At 35.8% G+C, this 21,658-nt stretch overlaps 1 protein-coding gene across 3 annotated transcripts in view; it reads left to right on the top strand.

The window, feature by feature from the left end:
- cpt1ab (carnitine palmitoyltransferase 1Ab (liver)) overlaps positions 1–18,078 on the top strand; it is a 35,923-nt gene extending 17,845 nt beyond the window's left edge. For 2 of the 3 annotated variants that reach the window (XM_048158344.1, XM_048158343.1), the window contains exons 10-19: positions 3,351–3,546; positions 6,105–6,293; positions 7,280–7,385; positions 11,437–11,553; positions 11,641–11,805; positions 12,942–13,076; positions 13,160–13,312; positions 15,516–15,629; positions 16,267–16,359; positions 16,933–18,078. In XM_048158344.1, coding sequence (XP_048014301.1) covers positions 3,351–3,546; positions 6,105–6,293; positions 7,280–7,385; positions 11,437–11,553; positions 11,641–11,805; positions 12,942–13,076; positions 13,160–13,312; positions 15,516–15,629; positions 16,267–16,359; positions 16,933–17,022 — 1,358 coding nt within the window. In that variant the 3' untranslated portion in view covers positions 17,023–18,078. Of the gene's footprint in view, positions 1–1,914; positions 2,000–3,350; positions 3,547–6,104; positions 6,294–7,279; positions 7,386–11,436; positions 11,554–11,640; positions 11,806–12,941; positions 13,077–13,159; positions 13,313–15,515; positions 15,630–16,266; positions 16,360–16,932 lie in introns of all 3 variants that reach the window. The other variant, XM_048158345.1, reaches the window with a different exon arrangement.
- Positions 18,079–21,658: the final 3,580 nt, after the last annotated feature.

Genomic DNA, 21,658 nt, shown 5'->3' with positions numbered 1-21,658 from the left:
TATTGATTTACAGTGGTCGACTGATACAGGCTTTTCACTGGCTGATTTCTAAAGAGCAGGGTGGACAATGATGGCTAATTCAATGTTATTATGAAATCATACAATTTAATGATCAAAAAGTTGAGACCAAATCTCTCTTGGACATGTCTAGCAGTAGCAGAATACTTCTGGATTCCTTCAATCTAAACATTTATACAGATTTCAGTAGGTTTTGAAACTGACAGGTTACTGGTGGTAACGCCTTTAGGGCAAGTGAGAATGATCATTAGCCAATATCGATAATAATGATACATATAATGAATTAGCCAATTAAAAAAAAAAGTTAAAGGATTAGTTCACTTCAGAATTAAAATTTCCTGATAATTTCAAGATGAGAATTTGTGGTTAAAATTTTTTTTTAGAAAATGACCCTTATTCCTCGGCTTGGATCGTGTAGAGCCCTTTGAAGCTGCACTGAAACTGACATTTTGACCTTTAACCCATCGGTCCCCACTGAAGTCCACTATTGTCACAGAAGGCACTGAGACTAGTAGGTAAGATCCAAGTGCAGCTTTAATAGGGCAATCCAAAAACGTAGTACATCCAGGCAAGAGTCAAAATCCACAGAATCGGTCCACACAAAACAAGAAAACATAAACCAAACAAGAAAATAAGAAACCAGGAGTGCATGTGACCATAGCTTAAGACTCGACAACAAATGACTGAAACAACAGGGTATAAATAGACAGACACTAATAACATGAGTGGAGGACAGCTGGGTGCAATGAAGTGATAATGAGTCCGGGAAGTGGGTTATGGGAAATGAAGTCCGAAGAGGTGAGGCAATAGTCCGGGGTGGAGTGCCCTCTGGTGGCTAACCAAGGCACTCCAACTGGTGATCATGACAACTATATGGAGAAAAATCCTGGAATGTTTTCCTCAAAAACCTTAATTTCTTTCCGACTGAAGAAAGAAAGACAAACATCTTGAATGACATGGGGGTGAGTAAATTATCAGCAAATTTTAATTCTGAAGTGAACTAATCCTTTAAATAGCTGTAAAAAATGCATAATGATAATAATCATTATTATAATAAATAATATATTCATTTGTTCATATTGCTATTATTATTATTTATGAATAAATAATATTGTATTTTTTATTGTATTATATTATTTTATTTTAATAATATAATACTTATTTTTATATAATTTATAATTTTAAATATTATTTTATTATTATTTTAATTTATTCACCCTTGTGTAATTCGTAACTTGTATGACTTCCTTAATTTGCGTTTTGGGTACAATTTCTTTATATATAATTTTTAATTATAGATCATTATTAATTATTTTAATCATATAATAATTTTAATATGACAGGTAATTTTTAATCAATGGTCGTTAGCCAATTACGATAATAGTGATACACCAGAATATCATAAAAATACATTATTTTATGTTATATTATTATTGTTTTATTTATATTATAAATAATAATGTATTCGTTTGTATATTTTAAATATTGTATGAAATAACAAGTATTGTTTCAGCAATTTTTTGAATGTTTTATTTTACAATCTTTTTTTTAATGTTGATCAGTCACCCTATTAATTGGCCTAGACCATTGCAAAACACATATTAGGCGACCACTAATAATCTTAAAATAGCAGATATCATACATTTTATCTGCCTGACCAATATATTGGTCACCACTGTTGTGAAATTGTTCTTAGACAATCTCATTTGCTTATCAGTTGTACTGTGCTGTTATCCAGAGGCTAATTCGTCTCTCCTGATGATCCTTCACTTCACTCCTTCACTTTCTTTCTAGTTTTCCATTACTCTGTTTTCCTCTCCAGGTTTCCATAGTGGTATTTTGGGTTTCTTCCTTGTTTCTCCTGTTCGTGTTTGACCTTCCCTTTCTGCTTCACAGCTCATGGTTCTAAACACTATCCCCATGTGCTCATCTCAGTACGAGCGTATGTTCAACACCAGTCGAGTTCCAGGTGTAGAAGCAGGTAGAGCTTCTCTCATGTGCCTTCATTTTGCAATATTAACCCGCTTTTTAGATGCTAGTGAGTGTCTGCGGTGGGCCTAGAATGCGGTTTGGTTCACAACACTGTGATTTGGGTTTGCTTTTAATACTGCACTCTAAATAGCTGATGTTTCTAGAGGAAGCAGATGGCGAGGGATTTGGTTTATGTGCTCAACTTGTGCTTAACAGTTTCATAACTTGATAACCTATTTGTGTGATTTAATGATTAACCTGTTATCTTAAACAGGATGAATGAGGAACAGGAAATCACATGTTTTTACACCCCTCTGGTCATGTAGTATTTCCAATGAAAGATATCTGTTGTTTTTATTGCCACTAATTTATAACATAAACTCAAGTGGGACACAAGCGTGTAAGTGGTTTTAAATGCTGAACTGATTCTAGTTCAGTAAACTATACTTTCTTTTATGACTTAATAAACAGTATTGATTAGAAAATGAATGTAATATTTAATATTCAAGTGGGAAATTTTTTAAATGTCGAATTAGTTTTTTGTACTAACTAATGTACTTGACTTTTTTATGACATTTAGAAAATTAATATAATAATGTAATAATAATAAAATATATTGTCAGTGAAATCTATGGAATTTAGTCACTAATTATTACAATTTAAAATCTAATAATAAATTATTACTAAACTAATATATATATATATATATATATATATATATATATATATATATATATATATATATATATATTCAGAATAACTATAATTCAGAGTGCATAATAATAAATGTCATGTATCTCCTCCATCAGACCACATAATAATAATAATAATAAATATAATAATGTATTACTAATTTATTACTATTAATTATTGGAATTTTAGAAACTGGTACCACATAAAAATATCTAAATAATATTAAAATAATTTGTAATTACATATTTTATATAATAAAATAAAATATAACTTTTATTAGATTCATAAAAATAATTTTTATTATTATTTTATTTATTTTTCGAATCCAAATATTTTTGTGTAATTGACTATTTGTCACGAGCGGCCAATTTTCTACATAAATCCTTTTTATTCAAATCAATATTTCATATATTTGTTTTTATATTTGATTAGCAGTCATGTAATAAGTTGCACAATGTATATAAAAAAACAAGCATTTGTCCTTTCTTCTCATTTACTTTCACCTGCTTTTCTCATCATTGTCTACTAACTGCCACTAATCATTTAACCCATAACAAATACAGCCTAAATATGACACAATTTCAGTTGCACAAATAATTGTTGAATGAACCACAGAATAATGTCACATTTATTATGGATGGATGTATCATGTTCATATTCTCCATCAGACGTCCTTCAGCATGTGAATGAGAGCAGACACATCGCCGTATTTCACAAGGGCCGCTTTTACAAGGTGTGGATGTTTTACGACGGACGGTTGCTGTTGCCTCGAGAAATTGAGCAGCAGATTGAAAGGATCTTGGCGGACAAGTCCAAACCTCAGCCAGGAGAGGAGCTGCTGGCTGCTTTGACAGCGGGCGACAGGTGACTGCATATTTTATAATTATTATTTAATTTAATTAAAAATATTTCTACTTTTGGCAGCCTGGTAAAATAAAAATGGTCAATGAGACTACATTAAAGAGGACCACTTATGCTTTTTTACACTTTCAGCTTTCTTTAGTGAAAACATATACAAAAAAAGAGGGCAAGGCCTGGTTGAGTTGCGTTAGTAGTGTGTTAGGCTACGTTCACACTGTGAGTCCAAATCAGATTTTTGCACATATCCAATTGAAATCTGATCAGATTTAGCAAGTGTGAGAATGGCAAAAAATCTCATGAAATGCGTTTTTGACAAATCTGTTTCTAGCTACATTCGTATGTGGTTTTAAATCTGCATTTCTGGAAATCATTTTAAGTCTGACCGCTCTGGGGTGCGTTTCCCAAAAGCATCGTTAGCCATCTAACATTGCTAAGTTCCGTCGTTACTTACATAGTTCAACGATTTGGTGTTTCCCAAAGCCACAGTTCAAACGAACATTCGCAAACTGCATCACAAACTTGTGTGGTTGGAACGACAGCTCTTCAGCTGAGGTTAGAGATATAGTTTCTTGTTTTTATGACATGTGGACTTAATAAATCGTTATCTTGAGAAAAATAAGCAAGCTGACATTATGTGCAATGTATATCTTTTATTTAGAATATATACAAATGTCATTTATATATTTTAGTTTGTCAAGAGATTTAAAGCACCGTTTTTGAAGAGTGCGCATGTGCGTACGTGCTGTAGTACGTCAGAACAAGAATTTGATTTAATCTGGAAATAAAGCAAAATAACTGAGGAAAATGAGAATTAGTCCTCTAATGCCATGTCCATAATTTATAGTAGAAATTCTAGCAAGTTATAATATTATTATGCGGGTAATTCAGGTCATTATGATGTGGATCTTTTGTCTTCTCAGGTGTGAATCACAGCATTATTCATGAAGATTCACGCCTCCACGCATACTGTGTTTCTTGACAAAAAATGTCTTACAAAATCTAAATAAATATGTCGTTTTATATGAACAAGTAGGCAGGATAATTTTTACATAATTTTTAAGCAAAAACTCTAGTCTTCAACCTCAAGAAGTCTTGTGAACACATATATAATTATTATTTTTTTGGCCTTATTTCAGTGACTTAAGTTTTTTGTTTTTTCAATAACCACGCATAAACGTTATTCCTTCAAAAATTCAAACATGTACATACATGTTGCTCACATATTATTGTAGCCTAGTTTGTGCTGAATACAGTGTAATGACACTTTTGTCATTTATATGTTTATGAACAACTGAAAAAAGCACAAAATGTCAGGGCATGTCAAAACTACAAGAACGACAAGTTTGCAACAATACTGTTTCGGGGAACAGTCGTGACTAGCTAGTTAATTTGTTCAACGATGCATCGTACTATAGTAGTTCAGCAGTAAGTAACATCGTTATTTGGGAAACGCACCTCTGGGCTGCATTTGTCGTACAACAACTTAACTCGCTGCTTCACTACCATAGTACGATACTGTTTCCCAAAACCGTATTGTCGCTAACCTGTCGTTCAGCCATGTTGGTGAATGATGTCACGCAGGTGGTGGAGTAATAACTTCTTCAAATTAATACCAAAATACCCCACAGATCATTTATTATACCATGTTGTAAATGCCCATTTTTGAGTGGAAGGAAAAACATGCTGTTTTCATGCATGTATCTTTAAATGCAAATGAGCTGCTGCTCCCCGCCCCGCCTTCCAGAAGAGAACATAGCAGTTTTTCATCATCATGAAAGTTTATTTTCTGCATGCGTTTTAAAGCCATATCAGTCTAAACTTCTGATATTTGGTTTTCTGAGCGCACACAGATGAAGCACGCGCACAGAAAGCTGACAGACGGCGCGTCGCAAAGTTCTCTTTCACGTGTTATTGCGCTTAAACTGTCAAATACACACAAGGTTAATGTCAAAAACACACAAAGTTCACATAAACAGTCTGTGAACGTAGGTAGCAAGTAAAGAATTTGCATGTGTGTATTAGATCTGTGTATTAAAGTGAAAGCAGTACCTAATGCTGGCGAGAAGATAAACATGGTGGACTGTGTACAGCTCACTCAGGGCGGGGTCTATGCTAATAGGACAAAGTCCGTCAGCAGTCGTGGGTGGGGACTAAGCATATGTGATGTCACAAAAGCTACACAAAAAGAGAAGTGGGTGGATTTTTACCATTATAGGGTGATTGTGTACACACTGCTGAGATATTTATGTTCAAACACCATGTAAAAGTGAATTTTGCATAATAGGTCCTCTTTAAAACCTAATCTAGTAGACCCCAAAAACAAAATCAAGACTTTGTAAAAGGGCATAATATGGCCTCTTTAATTAAGTTTTGTTGTTGCATTTCCCTGGAGTTTAGCAGGGAATATTCTGAGGGTGCTATATCTACAAAATTCAGCTTTCATTCAGGAAACTAGATGTGTATTTCCTCTCTTTCTGTTCAATAAAATGTGATCAAAGCAAATAAAAGGACATGCAATGAGCCAAGTGATTATATCTATGCATTTGTTTCCCATTACCCAGAGTTCCCTGGGCCAAAGCCCGCTCTCAGTTCTTTAGTCGTGGGAAGAACAAGCAGTCTCTGGATGCTGTGGAAAAGGCCGCTTTCTTTGTTACTTTGGACGATACCGAACAGCGTTATGAGCCGGACAATCCGGTTCGGTCGCTGGACAGCTATGCCAAATCTCTGCTTCACGGAAAGTGCTATGACAGGTGACTGAGATCTCTCTTGATTATAATAAAATTAGATTATAAAATCACATACTGAGAAGCATAATATATTTAGCATTTTTATATAATTTTATATCAATATAATTTTTTATTTAATGTACAGCAAAATCCCCAGAGTTAAATCAACTCTGCTCAGATTACATATGGTCCCTCTCTATATAGTGTTAAAGTAACACTGAAGTAGAGTTAAAGTTAATTAAGTGATTAAGTTATGATTGAGCATTAGTGATGAACACCTGCTATTAACAAGCATAATCACTGAAGAGAAACACAATAACCACAAAGGACTTCCAGCCACAGCCTTATATGAAATCAACTGAAGATAAAAGACATTAAATCTCTCAAGATCTGATTAAACAACTCCACAAACAGCATGTTATCTCATTAACTTTAACTCTGCTTCAGTGCTATTTGAACTCTATGTAGAGAGGGATTCATATGTTCTCTGAGTAGTTGATTTAACTCTGGGGATTTTGCTGTGTGTACACTTTTGTTCAAAATTTTGGGGTCAGTAAGATTTTTTTTTTTATTTTGAAAGAAATTAATACTTTTATTCAGCAAGGGTGCATTTAATTAATTAAAAGTAACAGTAAAGACATATAATGTTACAAAAGATTTCTATTTCAATAAATACTGTTCTTTTGAACTTTCTCTTCATCAAAAAATTGTAAAAAAAAAAGTTTCATGATTTCCACAAACATATTAGGCAGCACAACATTGATAATAATAGCAGCAAATCAGGATATTAGAATGATTTCTGAAGGATCACGTGTCACTGAAGGCTGAAGACTGGAGACATTTTAATAATATTTCACAATATTACTGTTTAGCTGTATTTTTGATCAAATAAATGCAGCCTTGGTAAACAGAAGAGACTTTCAAAAACATAAAAAAAATCTTACCAACCTCAAACACAGTAGTTTTTTAAATGATAATTTGTGTTATGTGTGTTTTTCTTTTTTCTCCAGATGGTTTGATAAATCTTTCAACCTTATTGTGTTCAAGAACGGCACTATGGGATTGAATGCAGAACACTCCTGGGCCGATGCACCTATCATTGGCCATTTATGGGAGGTGAAGAAACCAATTTATTGAAATATTGAGATATGTGAACTGTTTTAGCAAGAAAGACCTTCTTAAAATTCATATTTGATACAATCACATTTTTATATAATGGCAATATTGTACTTTGTTTTTGGGAGAAGATCTGCACAATATCTGAGTCACTTATTGCACAAATTTCATCTATTTTTACATATACAGAATTAGCTTCAGAACAGTAATATAAAATCTTAGTATTCTGCCTATAGAGGGCACCCTAAGATTCTTATGTGACCTTAAATGGACAGTTTGCCAAAAAAGTATATTCTGTCATCATTTACTCATGCTTTGTCATTCCAACCCTGTGTGGCCCTGTTCAATCCTGTGCACAACACAAAAGGAGAGACTTAGAAGAATGTTCTGGTTGCTCTTGTTCACACAATAGAAGTGGATGACAATTCAGACTGTCATGCTCTAAAAAGAACCATAAAAGTTGTCCATATGACTCTTGTGCTATAAGAATTTCTTAAAGGTGATCTAAGTGATATCACGCGTTTTTAGGCCAAAACATTTTTTGTCACATACAGCAAACATCTCCTCACTATCCGCTAGCTGCCTGTTCCCTGAACACACTGTAAAAAACGCGGTCTCTGTAGTCGCCACAAGCTCTGAAAACGGCAATAAAAACAAACGGGTGCAGTCTGGACCACAAAACATAATAAACATGCTCCAGCCAATAACCGACAAGAATGATTTTAAATGCGCGTTCATGACTGTTTCAGGAAGCATGGAGGGGAGGGGGAGGAGGAGGAGGAGGAGGAGGAGGAGGCGGAGGGAGGGTCTAGCTAGCCTCTGTTTTGTTTGACAACACTTCGAACGTCAACAGGAAGTTACTCCACCCAGGATCACTTAGAGCACCTTTAAAGGTGCAGTATGTAATATTGACAGCTAGTGGTTGAAATGGGTACTGCAGTCCAAATTCAAAACATTAGAGAGGGCTGTTACTCCCGCCCCCTCCTCCTCAGACTCGACTCTCACGCTGGTTGCCAGATTGAGGACACGCAACAGGAATTAGCGCAATTGACAAATGAAGGCAACAAGCCATAGGGCCCTATCTTGCACCCAGCGCAATTGACTTTGTACACCGACGCATGTGTCATTCCTATTTTGCACCCGCGCAAAGCGCGCTTTTCCCTCCACAGAAGCACGTCGCTAAACTAGTGAATGAACTTGCGCTCCCTGGGCGGTTCAGCGCAAAAAAGGAGGTGTGTTCAGGCGCATAGCCCGCGCATTGCTATTTTAAGGAGCTGAAAATAGACTGCGCCATAGACCAACTCAAACCTGGTCTAAAGTCAATGGCGCAATATTTTTTTGTTAGAGCGCGTTGGTAGAAACTGCGCCTCTGGGCGCGTCCACAGTGCGCGTTGACTTTGCTTATTACACACAGGGATGCGCATCACACAAACATGCCAAATATTAAAAACAAAAGGATTACAGTGTAAAAGAATATTATTGTGTACATAAATATAAAAATGTAATGATGAATAGTCATTGCGTGTATTAGAATTAGGCTACCTATTTTCAATTCAGCCTATTACTACTTATAATGATGAACGAAATTGGCTAATTAATTGAACAATCGTGCCAATACACACACACACATATATATTAACTGACTCATCACGTGTACGCCATGTAAATAGCAATCCGCCATGGCGCGAGCGCATCTCGCTCTTAAAGGGAATGGGAGCTGACACTCTGATTGGTTTATTTCACATTACGCCCAAACCACACCTATGAATAATGAAGCTACTTCAGACCCATTTTAGATTTGCGCTGGGCGCAAGAGCCATTTATCCTGCCGGGAAAATAGCAACAGCGTCGAGACCCGCCCACAAAGTTACTTGCGCTTCGCGCTTTGACACTTGCGTTTCAGATAGTTAAAATAGGGCCCTTACAGTGTAAGTTGTTTTATTCATGTTTTAATACACCTCTGGTCATAGCGATTTTTAGATGGATGCTGAGGCTTTTTAGGTTGGGTAGAATCTGTGATCTCTGACCCAGGTTGTTTGGTGGCTTCCATGGCTACAATATGCTGTGTTTTCTGCCAACTGTGAACTAGGGGTGTCGAAATACTATTGGGTAAATTGGCAGCATGTGGGATCACAGAGACCAAGACAGAAAAAGTAGTGATGTGCGATTTTGAAACACTGCTTCACGAAGCTTCGAAACCTTTACAGATCTTTTGTTTTGAATCAGTGGTTCGGAGTGTGTATCAAACGTCATGTGATTTCAGCAAACAAGGCATTGCTGCATCTTAAAGAGGACCTATTATGTCCCTTTTCACAAGATGTAATATAAGTCTCTGGTGTCCGCAGGATGTGTTTGTGAAGCTTCAGCTCAAAATACCCCACAGATCATTTATTATAGCTTGTCAAATTTGACTCTATTTGGGTGTGAGCAAAAACACGCCTTTTTTGTGTGTGTCCCTTTAAATGCAAATGAGCTGCTGCTCCCGGCCCGCTTTCCAGAAGAGGGTGGAGCTTTAACATCTCGCGCTTCGGTTGCTCAACAACAACAAAGCTGGAGAATCTCACACAGCCAAAATGACGATTGTCAGTAACGGTGTTCAGCCTTACATTGTTCAAACTGTGCAGATTAAGGGGCGGTAATATTATAATAAGATCCCCTTCCTACGTCACAAGCGGAGCGAAGTCTGAGTGGCTTGTTTTTTCCAAATGCTTGCAGAGAACGGCTTGCCAAAACAAAGTTACTGGGTTGTCCTTTTTCACGTTTTCAGGGTGAGTAGATGCACCGGGGACCTGATTATAGCACTTAAACACAGAAAAAGTCAGATTTTCTTGATATATCCCCTTTAACTGTTTCGAAACATTTCGAAATTTCAGTGGTTCACTGCTGGGGGTAATCTCTGTGAACCCATGAATCATGCGGATTCACTGAGATCGCCCCACAGCGGTAAACCATTGAACAAGTGTCTATGGGTTTTACCTGATCTCTGATCAGTTTAATACATTTGTAGATGTTTTAATTAGACATAAGTATATTTAAAAGGAATATTAGTCCTTAATATTCTCTTATTGGCCTGTTTAGCTGAGCCATCCATGGAGCAAACAAAACAATCCCTGAAAATTGGTAAAAGAACACATATTATACAAACACTTTATATTTAGTCATATTAGATGATTTGATAGATTTTACTTTAAATAAAACATATGCAATGGGTTTGTAAAAGGTGTTTTCATGCATGTTTTTGTTGCATTTCCACTGTTCTGACCAGCAGGGGTCACCAGCGTGTGGGGTTTCGAATGCTTTGAAACAGTGAACCATTTTGCGAAGCAATTGGTTTAATTGATTCGAAGCTTTGAAAAGCTTAATTTGTCCCATCACTAAAAAAAAACCAAGACATTCCGACACAGAACATGTTTCCTAAATCTCTGCAAACATATGGTATTTTTGTGCTTTAGTACAGTCAAATTACATACAGCACCTTTAAATAATATCATAGCTTTGTATGTGAACGTCAAATTTGGGAAGTTTAGGAAGAAAATTTTTTAAAACACTTTTAAAACAAGTTTGGGGTTGATGAGATTCTTATGCTCACCAAGGCTGCATTTATTTGATCCAAAACAATAAAAACTATAATTTTGTAAAATATTATTACAATTTAATACAACTGTTTTCTATTTTAGTATATTTCACATTTTTATTTTTTCCTCTGATGCCAAAGCTGAATTTTCAGCATCATTACACTAGTCTTCAGTGTCACATGATCCTTCAGAAATCGTTCTAATATGTTGAAAACAGTTGTGCTGCTTAATATTTTTGTGGAAACCCTGATACATTTTTTCAGGGTTCTTGATGAAGAGTTCAAAAGAACAGCATTTGTTTGAAATAGAAATCTTTTGTAATATTATAAATGTCTTTACTGTCACTTTTGATCAATTTAATGCATCCCTGCTGAATAAAAATATAAATTTCTTTGCCCCCAAAATCTTACTGAACTCAAATTTTTGAACAGTAGTGTATGTAATGTAATGTTTACAAATGTTTTGTGTGTGTTTAGCATGTCTTGTCATCGGATCCAGTGCGACTGGGCTATGCTGAGGACGGTCACTGCAAAGGAAACCCCCATCCCACCCTCCCAGGACCCCAGAGACTCCAGTGGGACATCCCAGAAGAGGTCAATTAAAATGTTTATTGTGCACTTTAGACACGCTCTACTTTCATTTGATTCAGTTTAATATGAAAATACTTCTTTCCTTCACAGTGCCAGACAGTGATCAACAGCTCTCTGAAAATGGCCCAATCTCTAGCGGACGACGTGGACATGCATATATTCCCCTTCAGCGACTTTGGCAAAGGCCTGATTAAGAAATGCAAGACAAGCCCTGATGGCTTTATTCAGATCGCCCTCCAGCTGGCACACTTCAGAGTACGAGAGATTCTCTGAGGGTGTGTTCACACTTGGCAGGTTTGGTTAGATTAAAACGGACTCTGGTGAGATTGCTCTGTTAGCGCGGTTCATTTGAATAAGTGTGAGCTCCACCAACCGAACCCTGGTGCACACCAAATAAGGTGTGGTGTGGTTTCACTGAAATATGAACACAACATGAACCAAAGACATCTAAACGAACCAAAAACAGGACATGATGTCACAAGATGCGACCCTAAAAGGGACAGAATGCTCAAGCATACCTGATTTTTCTCATCAATTACAGATCGGTACAGCAGATCTTCGTTTGCTTGGAATTCCTGTTGCTGTTTTGACTCCTTATCTCATTTTTTAAGCTCTTCACGAGTTCTCAGCTGGTAAAGATACCATTAACCTGTACACACATACAACGAGCGCATTTAGCCAAGTACACAGCATTGTTTTGGGTGTTCAGAAAGTTTGCAAACTATACATCATAAAAGCCGTTTTTTTGTTTTGTATCTTTAGGTTCGGTGTTAAAGGGATAGTTCACCCAAAAATGAAAATTTGATGTTCATCTGCTTACCTCCAGGGCATCCAAAACTTTGTTTCTTCAGTAGAACACAAATGATGATTTTTAATTCCAACCGTTGACGTCTGTCAGTCGTATAATGCGTGTCAATGGTAACAAAACCTTTGAGATTAAAAAATAACATGCACAGACAAATCCAAATTAAACCCTGCGGCTCGTGACATAGGACATCATTGTGTTGTCACGAGTCGCAGGGTTTAATTTGGATTTGTCTGTTCATGTTTTTTTACTCTCATAGATGAAGTTCCCATTGACATGCATTATACGACTGACAGACGGCAACGGTTGGAGTTAAAAATCATCATTTGTGTTCTACTGAAGTCACCTACATCTTGGATGCCCTGGGGGTAAGCAGATAAACATCAAATTTCCATTTTTGGGTGAACTATCCATTTAAAAATGAACACTAAGTGAACCAAGACTAAATGTATAATTTTCTTTTTTCGTCCGGACCAAGAGAACCAAGAGAACTGAAATACAAGTGTGAACACACCTTTTAGATGTTTGTGGATTCTTCCTCAGATCATTCCTTCCATGTAATATGTTAAAATTGTTCCTGCTGTAGGATAAAGGCAAGTTCTGCTTGACGTACGAAGCATCCATGACGCGTCTGTTCAGAGAGGGCCGCACTGAGACCGTGCGTTCCTGCACCACTCAGACCTGCGATTTTGTCCGTGCCATGATGAATGAAAAAGCAACGGTGGGATTAATTTAAATGGTTTGCTAGTTTCAGTGTGAGTGTTTGTGTCGGCTAATTTCAACATGTTTTTGTTATTTTCTCAGAGAGAAGAGAAGTTGAAGCTGCTGAAAGTGGCAGCAGAAAAACACCAGGATTTATACAGACTTGCCATGACAGGAGGTGGCATCGACCGCCATCTTTTCTGCCTCTACTTAGTGTCCAAGTACCTCGGTGAAGATTCGGCTTTCCTCAAAGAGGTTTGAGACCTGTCACAAAATGAAGTGCTCTATTTCATAGGGGTGCAACGGTACACGTATTCGTACCGTGCATTTTCAGTTCGGTACGCATGTGTAACGAATGAATACAGTGTTGTTTTAAGACCCGTTCACACCAAGAACGATAACTATATTTACGTCCACATCAAGAACGATAACTATAACGATAACCATATTTGCGTCCACACCAACGAACGATAACGGTCTGTTTTTTTCTTGTGCGCTGCAGTTTCAAAGTGTGTACATTGAACATGTTTTTGCCGTTCTTGTTGCATTTACACGGCTTTAACCAGCAGATGTCATCAGTAATCTATGTTTCGAGTGAGACTAGCTAGTGTAATCGATCTAATCTAACATTGAATTTAGCAGAAGTCAATATAGTGGAATAAAAACAACACTTAGTCTTTTTCACTGCAACTTCAAAGGAAAAAAGACACTGTTGCCGAAACTAGCGCTGGATACCTGGGGTAATTTTATGTTACACTGCTAGCTTGGCTCATCGTTAATACTTCTCACCGTTTATTCCGAGGGTATGACCGATTGTTTTCTATACATGTATATCCATTTTCTTTAAAGTATCCTTGAAAAGGGGGGTTGACTTGTCAAACATTGGTGGATTTTTATGGACCTCTGTGATTAACTTCTATTATTCCATTTTAAATTTGCAAGTCCTTAAATTCGAATGGATTCTGATTGGCTCAGTTTTTTATCATTCAACAGCTGGGAAAAAAAAATTCTGAAAGTGATCCCAATGACATCGTTCCTCTATATTGTTATTGTTATAGCTGTGGTGTGGACTCTGATATTCTTTTACATTTAGAGCGATTTTTAGAATTAAATATTTATTGTTGTCTTTATAGTTATCGTCCTTGGTGTGAACAAGCCTTTAAACTTCTCTGTGGGCAGAACGTAATTTTAAACTCAGATTTACAACATTGTTTATATCGATATACTTTGATGTTTCAAACACATGTAAAAAAAAAAAGTAATAATAATAACAAAGGACACTGAGTGAGCTGCTGCCGGATAAGTAAACCATCAAAGTTGTCTTCAACATGAGACATACTTTATATTAAGCACTTATAAACCCACATGGCTTGCCCTAATGTTAGATGCATGTGCTGTTTAATGCGTTTAAGACGTGTTTTCCTCAACGCATAACTTAGATCTTACAGTTGTGTACTTAACTGTAAATGTTACAAATTCACACATTTATTTCCATTTCGCATAAGTATAATCCTGACAGCAAGCGAGTCTATGCCTGGATCCGAAATCACATACTTCTATACTATATGTATTAGGCGAAAAATTTGAGACACGGCAAAAAGTACTTACTACTTCCTGCGAGATTCTGAAGTGTACATCCACTGGACACTTTACTATCCCTTGAGGCCAGGGGAGAGGATTTGTGAATGGCAGTGACTCTGGTAGGTCACATGACAGTGATAACTTGGCGAATGTAGTACGTCCGGACAGTGTTACCAAGTCCGCAGTTTTCCTGTGGAATTGGGCTACTTTTACACCGTTGCCGCAAGTTTTTTTTTAGTCCATGGGTTGAAACGACCCCCCGGAACTTGAGTTTTACCCAGTTTATTTTTATTTACAAACAGTTTGTTCTAGGGTTGTCAAAAGTACCGACTTCAGTACCAACTTCAGTGATGAGCGATGGACTTCTCAGTCCCATCTTTCTTGGGAATATCCCGGACGAGCCCCCAGCTGTTAGACGTCTGCTTTCAAACGCTCCCGTATGTATCTGCGTAAGCACTCGGTGAAGAGCGTCAAAGATGTTTATTTACAGCATGTTTGTGAAGCGTTGATCATTGTAGCCAATCACAGACATATCTGTTGAGCTTGTGAACACAATGGCCAATCAGAGGTGTTTAAGTATCCGCTCAACAGCGCTCAAAATGTATTGTCACATTTTTAAAATTTCGGTACAGTTTCATACATTTGACAACCCTAGTTGGTTCAGTAAATCACTGTTTAATAAAAAAGTTTTTTCCCCCTGTTGTACTGAAAACATACCGAACTATGACTTCAAAACCGAGGTATGTACCATACCGTCATTTTTGTGTACTGTTACACCCCTACTATTTAATAGATTTTGTAACCTAAAAATGTTTCTGTTTTGATATAAGAGCTATTTGGAAGCTGTATGGTTTGTGACGGGTCGGGTTTCTTCCAGGTATTGTCCGAGCCCTGGAGGTTGTCCACCAGTCAGACTCCTCTCCAACAGGTCGATATGTTTGATTTAAAGAAGCATCCAGAATACGTCACCAGCGGAGGGGGATTTGGACCTGTAAGTTCAACATCTTGTTTCTAACACTTTGTCCTATCTAGAAATGATGAAAACCCAACCATTGGTATACATTACTGTTCAAAACTTTGGGGTTGGTGTGTTTTTTGTTTTGTTTTGTTTTTTAAGTCTCTTCTGCTCAATGATGTATTTATTTGATCAAAATTACAGTAAAAACAGTTAATATTAAGAAATGTTATTACAATTTAAAATAATCTGTTTTTCCATTTTAATAAGTGTAATTGATTCCTGTGATCAAATCTGAATTTTCAGCGTCATTACTCCTCTTTTCAGTGTCACATGATCCTTCAGAAATCATTCTAATATGCTGATTTGCTGCTCAAAAAACATGTCTTATTATTAACAATGTTGAAAATGGTTGTGCTGCTTTATTTTTTCGCAAACCATACATTTCTTTACTGTTACTTTTGATTAATTTAATGCATCCTTGGTGAATAAAAGTATTAATTTCTTTCTTTTTTAAACTTACTAATGGTAATATATATTAGGCACCATTTTAGGTTTTTTTTTTTTTTTTTTTACAGAACTTAACATGTTTTCAGGGTTAGAAAATACTGTTTATTACATAATTTAATTGATTTTCTTTTAACAATATGTGACCAATATGTGTTTTGTTTAGGTTGCTGATGATGGTTATGGTGTATCATATATTATTCTTGGAGAAGACCTCATCAACTTCCACATATCCAGCAAACACTCCAGCCCAGAAACTGTGAGTTCACTTTATTCTATCTCAAATTTAATAATAATAATAATACAATAAATATAATATACACTGTCCAGCCAAAAAAAGGTCGCTGTTTGGATTTAAATAGGCAAATACTTAAGAGTCTATGATTGGATCATTATTATTGCAGTGATTTTTGTGTTTCTAGCATGCTATATTTGATAGACCTAACTTTTAAACCTAATTGATGGAGTGTGTAGCTTTTCATTTCTTAAACAACCATGTAGGAAGACGTACAGTATCATGGCAATATTCCAGGATGACAATGCCAAGATTCACCAGGGTTAAAATTGTGAAAGAATGGTTGGGAGAGAGCATGAAGAATCATTTTGAATTGGCACCTCTAAGTCAAGACCTTAAATTCAATGAAAGTTTTTGGGATGTGCTGGAGGAGACAAAAATTGATGCACCTCTTGATGGAATTAACATCACAATATTTATTTCCATCAAGAGGTTCATCAATTTTTGGTCAAGATCTTAATAGTGAGGACTGAATCCTTATCTATATATGTATGTGTGTGTGTGTGTGTAATAATCCCTTTTGCTTGTTATTTTTAGGATTCTCACCGCTTTGGAAGTAACATTAAACAGGCGATGCTTGATATCAAGGAGCTTTTCCAGCTTGACAACAAACCCAACAACAAGTGATCTGTCTCTTCTTGTTTTCTCATCTTTGAAAAAGGAAATCATTTTAAAATATTTTGAACAGAGGGCTGATCCTCCGTAGGCATGTACAGAGTAATTGTTGGTTTTAATTTAAATTATAATTCAAAGAATGGTAATTTATATAGGATGTAGCATGTTATCTGGGCATTTGATTAAAGCGCATTCTATGGTTTTTGAGTGTAAAAGAGAAGGAATATTTCTGTGGATGGGGAATTATATCACAGATTGTATGAGATTGATTTGTTTGTTCTGGGATGTATTCATACACCGTTGCCTTAATCTCTGGAATGGATGTGAATGGACTAGAAGGTCCATCAGAGAGCTGTTGCCTTGCTGTACTGCTGTACATTCAGACTTTCACTTTTTGTGTTCAAACATTGAACTTGCTCTCTTTTTTAGATGAATTTCTCAGGTTTGCAACTAATTTATTCAATTTGTTGTGAGTTGAATTGTTTCTGAAGTAGCACTTGGACAGGTTACAGGGATACAGGGAAGCTGTACAGGGAAGACAGGCCAAATATTTCAAAATAGGGCAACAATACATATTTTTCATTTTTTTTGTTTTGTTTGTATATTTGATTTTGTATTTGCACATGGTCACAGATAGCTTATTTATAGGACTCACAACACTCAAACAACACTCCGAATAATGTAAGAATTTACCTCACTTCATGGCTTTTAGTCATTCTGCACTTGAGTACAGTAACAGCAAAACCAAAATGAAAAGAAACAGATATCATTCACAGGTATAAGGGATAAAAAGATTTATTTCTGTATATGTTGTTTCTCAGTAACAGAAACGTGTGCTATTTATTTATCGGTTCCTCATCAAGTATTTTTGAAAGTGTGCTTATTAAAAAAATTATTTTAAATGAATACAATTTAAAGGGATAATGTCACTAGATGTGTTCAAATATTTGTATCACATTTTCCACAATAGACCTCATGTTTGCAGTAAAGTGTGATATAGGAACTGTTTGGCATTGTTACTGTAATTCAAAACATTTCAACTCAATAAAAGTTGACTTTTAAGACTGAGATTTCATTGTTTGCTTTATATATGTGTGTGTGTGTATATATATATTGTTTTGATTATGTAAAGTGGGTACTGAAAGTATAGGCTATTTTCGATTGTATAGGCTATTTTATTTTCCTGAAATTCCATTTTTTATATTGTGATGTGGCTTATGGAGTGTGGTCTTAACAAATTCATATGAATATATCATATATATTTAAGTAATATTACATGTACAGAAACTCGGCTTGACTAAGCTATCTTTGATGCCCCCACTAGATGGCGATATAAACTAGTGATTACCATTTCAAAATGGACAGTTTTTGGACAGTTTTTGTTACACGTTTGTTGTGGTGCAACTTTTCAACAGCATTTTTGAACAGTCGCTTACTGCACCTTTAAGTGTGATTGATGAATATGACCCTTTGATTACAGTGTCAACTGAGCTGCAAAGAGAATAACATCAGATTAGAGGACGAAATATGATGGTATTAGAAATGTAAATATAAAACACATATAAAGAATTTTTTGAAAGAGATCATAAATCATGCTATCATAACAATATCCTGTCAGAATGGATTGAATCTTCAGGTTTAATATCAGTTTTCAATAAACACTATTGTATCCTATTCAAGTGGCAACCTTCCGGATTCTCTCTTGAATCCAACACAGAAGTGATTTAAACTGCAATTCATCGACTGGCTGCTAGAGACAAAAGAGAGTCAATCCCATAGACCCCCATGTCAAAATGCCCAACTTTACAGCAGAAAATATATATATATATATATATATATATATATATATATATATATATATATATATGTTTACAGCCTGGTACAAAAAGTGGTTTTGGTCTATATAGCTAATTTTGCACTTAATGACAACTATGAGGGGGATGAATTTTTTTACAACTCATCCGTTTAAATTATGCACCCCCATATTATCAGAGATGCTGGCTTTTGAACTGAACGCTGATGACACGCTGGAAGGTCTCCCTCTTTAGCCCAGAGGACATAGTGTCCGTGATTTCCAACAAGAATGTCAAATTTGGACAAGACGGCACTTATGAACCATTTTCACATATGGCTTTCTATTGCATGATAGAGCTTTAGTTGGCATCTGCAGATGGCACAGCGGATTGTGTTTACCGACAGTGGTTTCTGGAAGTATTCCTGGGCCCATTTAGTAATGTCATTGACACAATCATGCCAATGAGTGATGCAGTGACATCTGAGGGCCCGAAGACCACGGGCATCCAATAAAGGTCTTCGGCCTTGTCTCTTACGCACAGAGATTTCTCCAGTTTCTCTGAATCTTTTGATGATATTATGCACTGTAGATGATGAGATTTGCAACATTGATTTTTTTAAATTTTTTTTTTAAGTATTCCACAATCTTTTTACGCACTCTTTCACAGCTCTGCTCATATTTACTCTAAGACATTGGAAAAGTCCCAACTTTTCCGGAATTCGGGTTGTATGTGTGCGTGACGTGATATGTATGCAAGTGATGTGTGTTTAATATAGAACAGTGATTAAACTGACTGGAATTACCCCTGTGCAATAAACAGATTTAATGCACACCTTCCAGCAAATCAGAGTCGAGTATTCAGAGAGACCATGGTATAAATAAATATATGTGCTTCATCTCAATGTTTCATTGATATTAAGTTACAAACAATACAAACAATAAATATTTTCATATTACACAAAAAAACATATCAAAAATATACATGGCCATGATGCCTTTCTGCATAGAGTTTGCATGTTCTCTTCATGTCTGCATGGGTTTCCTCTGGGTGAGCCCTGGACTGGCCATCCATTCAGGGTGTTTCCCCGCCTGTGGCCCAATACGCTGGGCTCCAGCCCCTCGTGAGCCTAATAATGATGGATGGATGGATGGATGAGTTATCTTTGTCTGGTTTAAAATTTAAATTCACTAAAGTTTTTATACATAAAACTAATGATAATTTGAAACTGGCTATATTCTGTTCAATTATTATGTTGAACCAGATATATTTTCTATTTCTCCAGTAGATGGCGTCCCTTTAACATATATTCATCATCATATATTCATAGTCTGTGGATGGCTTCTTGGTGTGAATCTCTTCTTTATCATACTAAATAATGTTTTTACTCTGTAAAATTGCTGCAGTGCCATACATTTAACTATGTTTGTCAACTGTTTAAATAGGTTACACACTCTCCTCTCCTATAATGCCCACTTTCACCACAGTGTCCTATGATGGGACAAACTGAAAAAAAAAAAGTTGTTATACATATTCATTATTCCAATGCTTTAAATTATTTATGTACCAAAATATATTAGTAGGTTAATATATTTTCCTAATATGTCATATTACACAATATATATTCACAAGTGATATCTTGATATTTATATTTTTTATACATTTTAAATTTTTTAAACTCAAGCCCTGACTGTTGTTTCCTTGGTAGCTTTGGAAGAACTTTATTAGGAGCTAAATCATTGGTACACAATTTTAATTGTTATTTTTATTCAAGTTGAGTCAAGAAGATAGTAAATCTTATATTGAACCCAAAAACATTCAGTACTGGTACTGGTAGTCCTATATAGCCTCCATCCTATTTCTGTTGCACCACCCTGCTGGCTGTGGGTCTGAGAGGATATTCTGTTGGTCCTCCGATATATTAGGCAGACTCTTAAAACCATTGCAAGGTGACAAATATCTCAGAAGGGCAAAACAGGAAGTGCACACATTTTCTCTACAGTGTTATTCCCAGTGAAGACATTCAATAACCCATTTCCGCTGCAGCTTATATTTCGGGGATTGCGTTCTTGTCTGCCAATAAGAACCCAACTCAACACTTTCAACTTGAATATGGGGGATATTTAGGTACCATTCTTAAAGGTGCATTCAGTAGTTTTTTTCCCCTTCTGAAAATTAATCATGGTTTTATTATAGTAAAAGTGGTAACACTTTACAATAAGGTTCATTAGTTAAAAATTAGATAATATATTAACTAACATGAACAATACATTTGTTACTGTATTTACTAATCTTTGTTAACGTTAGTTAATGAAAATACAGTTGTTCATTGTTTGTTCATGTTAGTGCACAGTGCATTAACTAATGTTAACAAGATTTTAATAATGTATTAGTAAATGTTAAAATTAACATTAACAAAGATTAATAATGCTGTAGAATTGCAGTTTATTATTAGTTCATGTTAACTAATGTAGTTAACTAACGAACCTTATTATAAAGTGTTACCGTAAAAGTGTAGTAACCATGTTTTTTTGGCGGATTGATTACCTTTTGTATAACCACAGTTTTACTACAAATACCATGGTTAAACTATGGTTAATGTAGCAAAACCATGGTTAATTAGTGGTAACCATGTTGAAATGACGTGACCCGTGGTGTTTAACGTCTGAGAGAATCCTCACACTAATGAGCTGCCACCTCTGCAGATACGCTAGTAGCGTAGTGTTGTTTAGTGATGTGAAGAGCAAAAATTAGACAACGGGACACATTTATTACCGTACTTTACAGCTCCTCAACAACCGTCCATACCGGCATGATGAATACGATCCTCAACTGGATGGAACTGAAATAAATAC

This window comes from Megalobrama amblycephala, linkage group LG15 (genome assembly GCF_018812025.1).
Source record: "Megalobrama amblycephala isolate DHTTF-2021 linkage group LG15, ASM1881202v1, whole genome shotgun sequence".
NCBI lineage: Eukaryota > Metazoa > Chordata > Actinopteri > Cypriniformes > Xenocyprididae > Megalobrama > Megalobrama amblycephala.
This window is presented reverse-complemented; position numbering and strand designations above follow the sequence as displayed.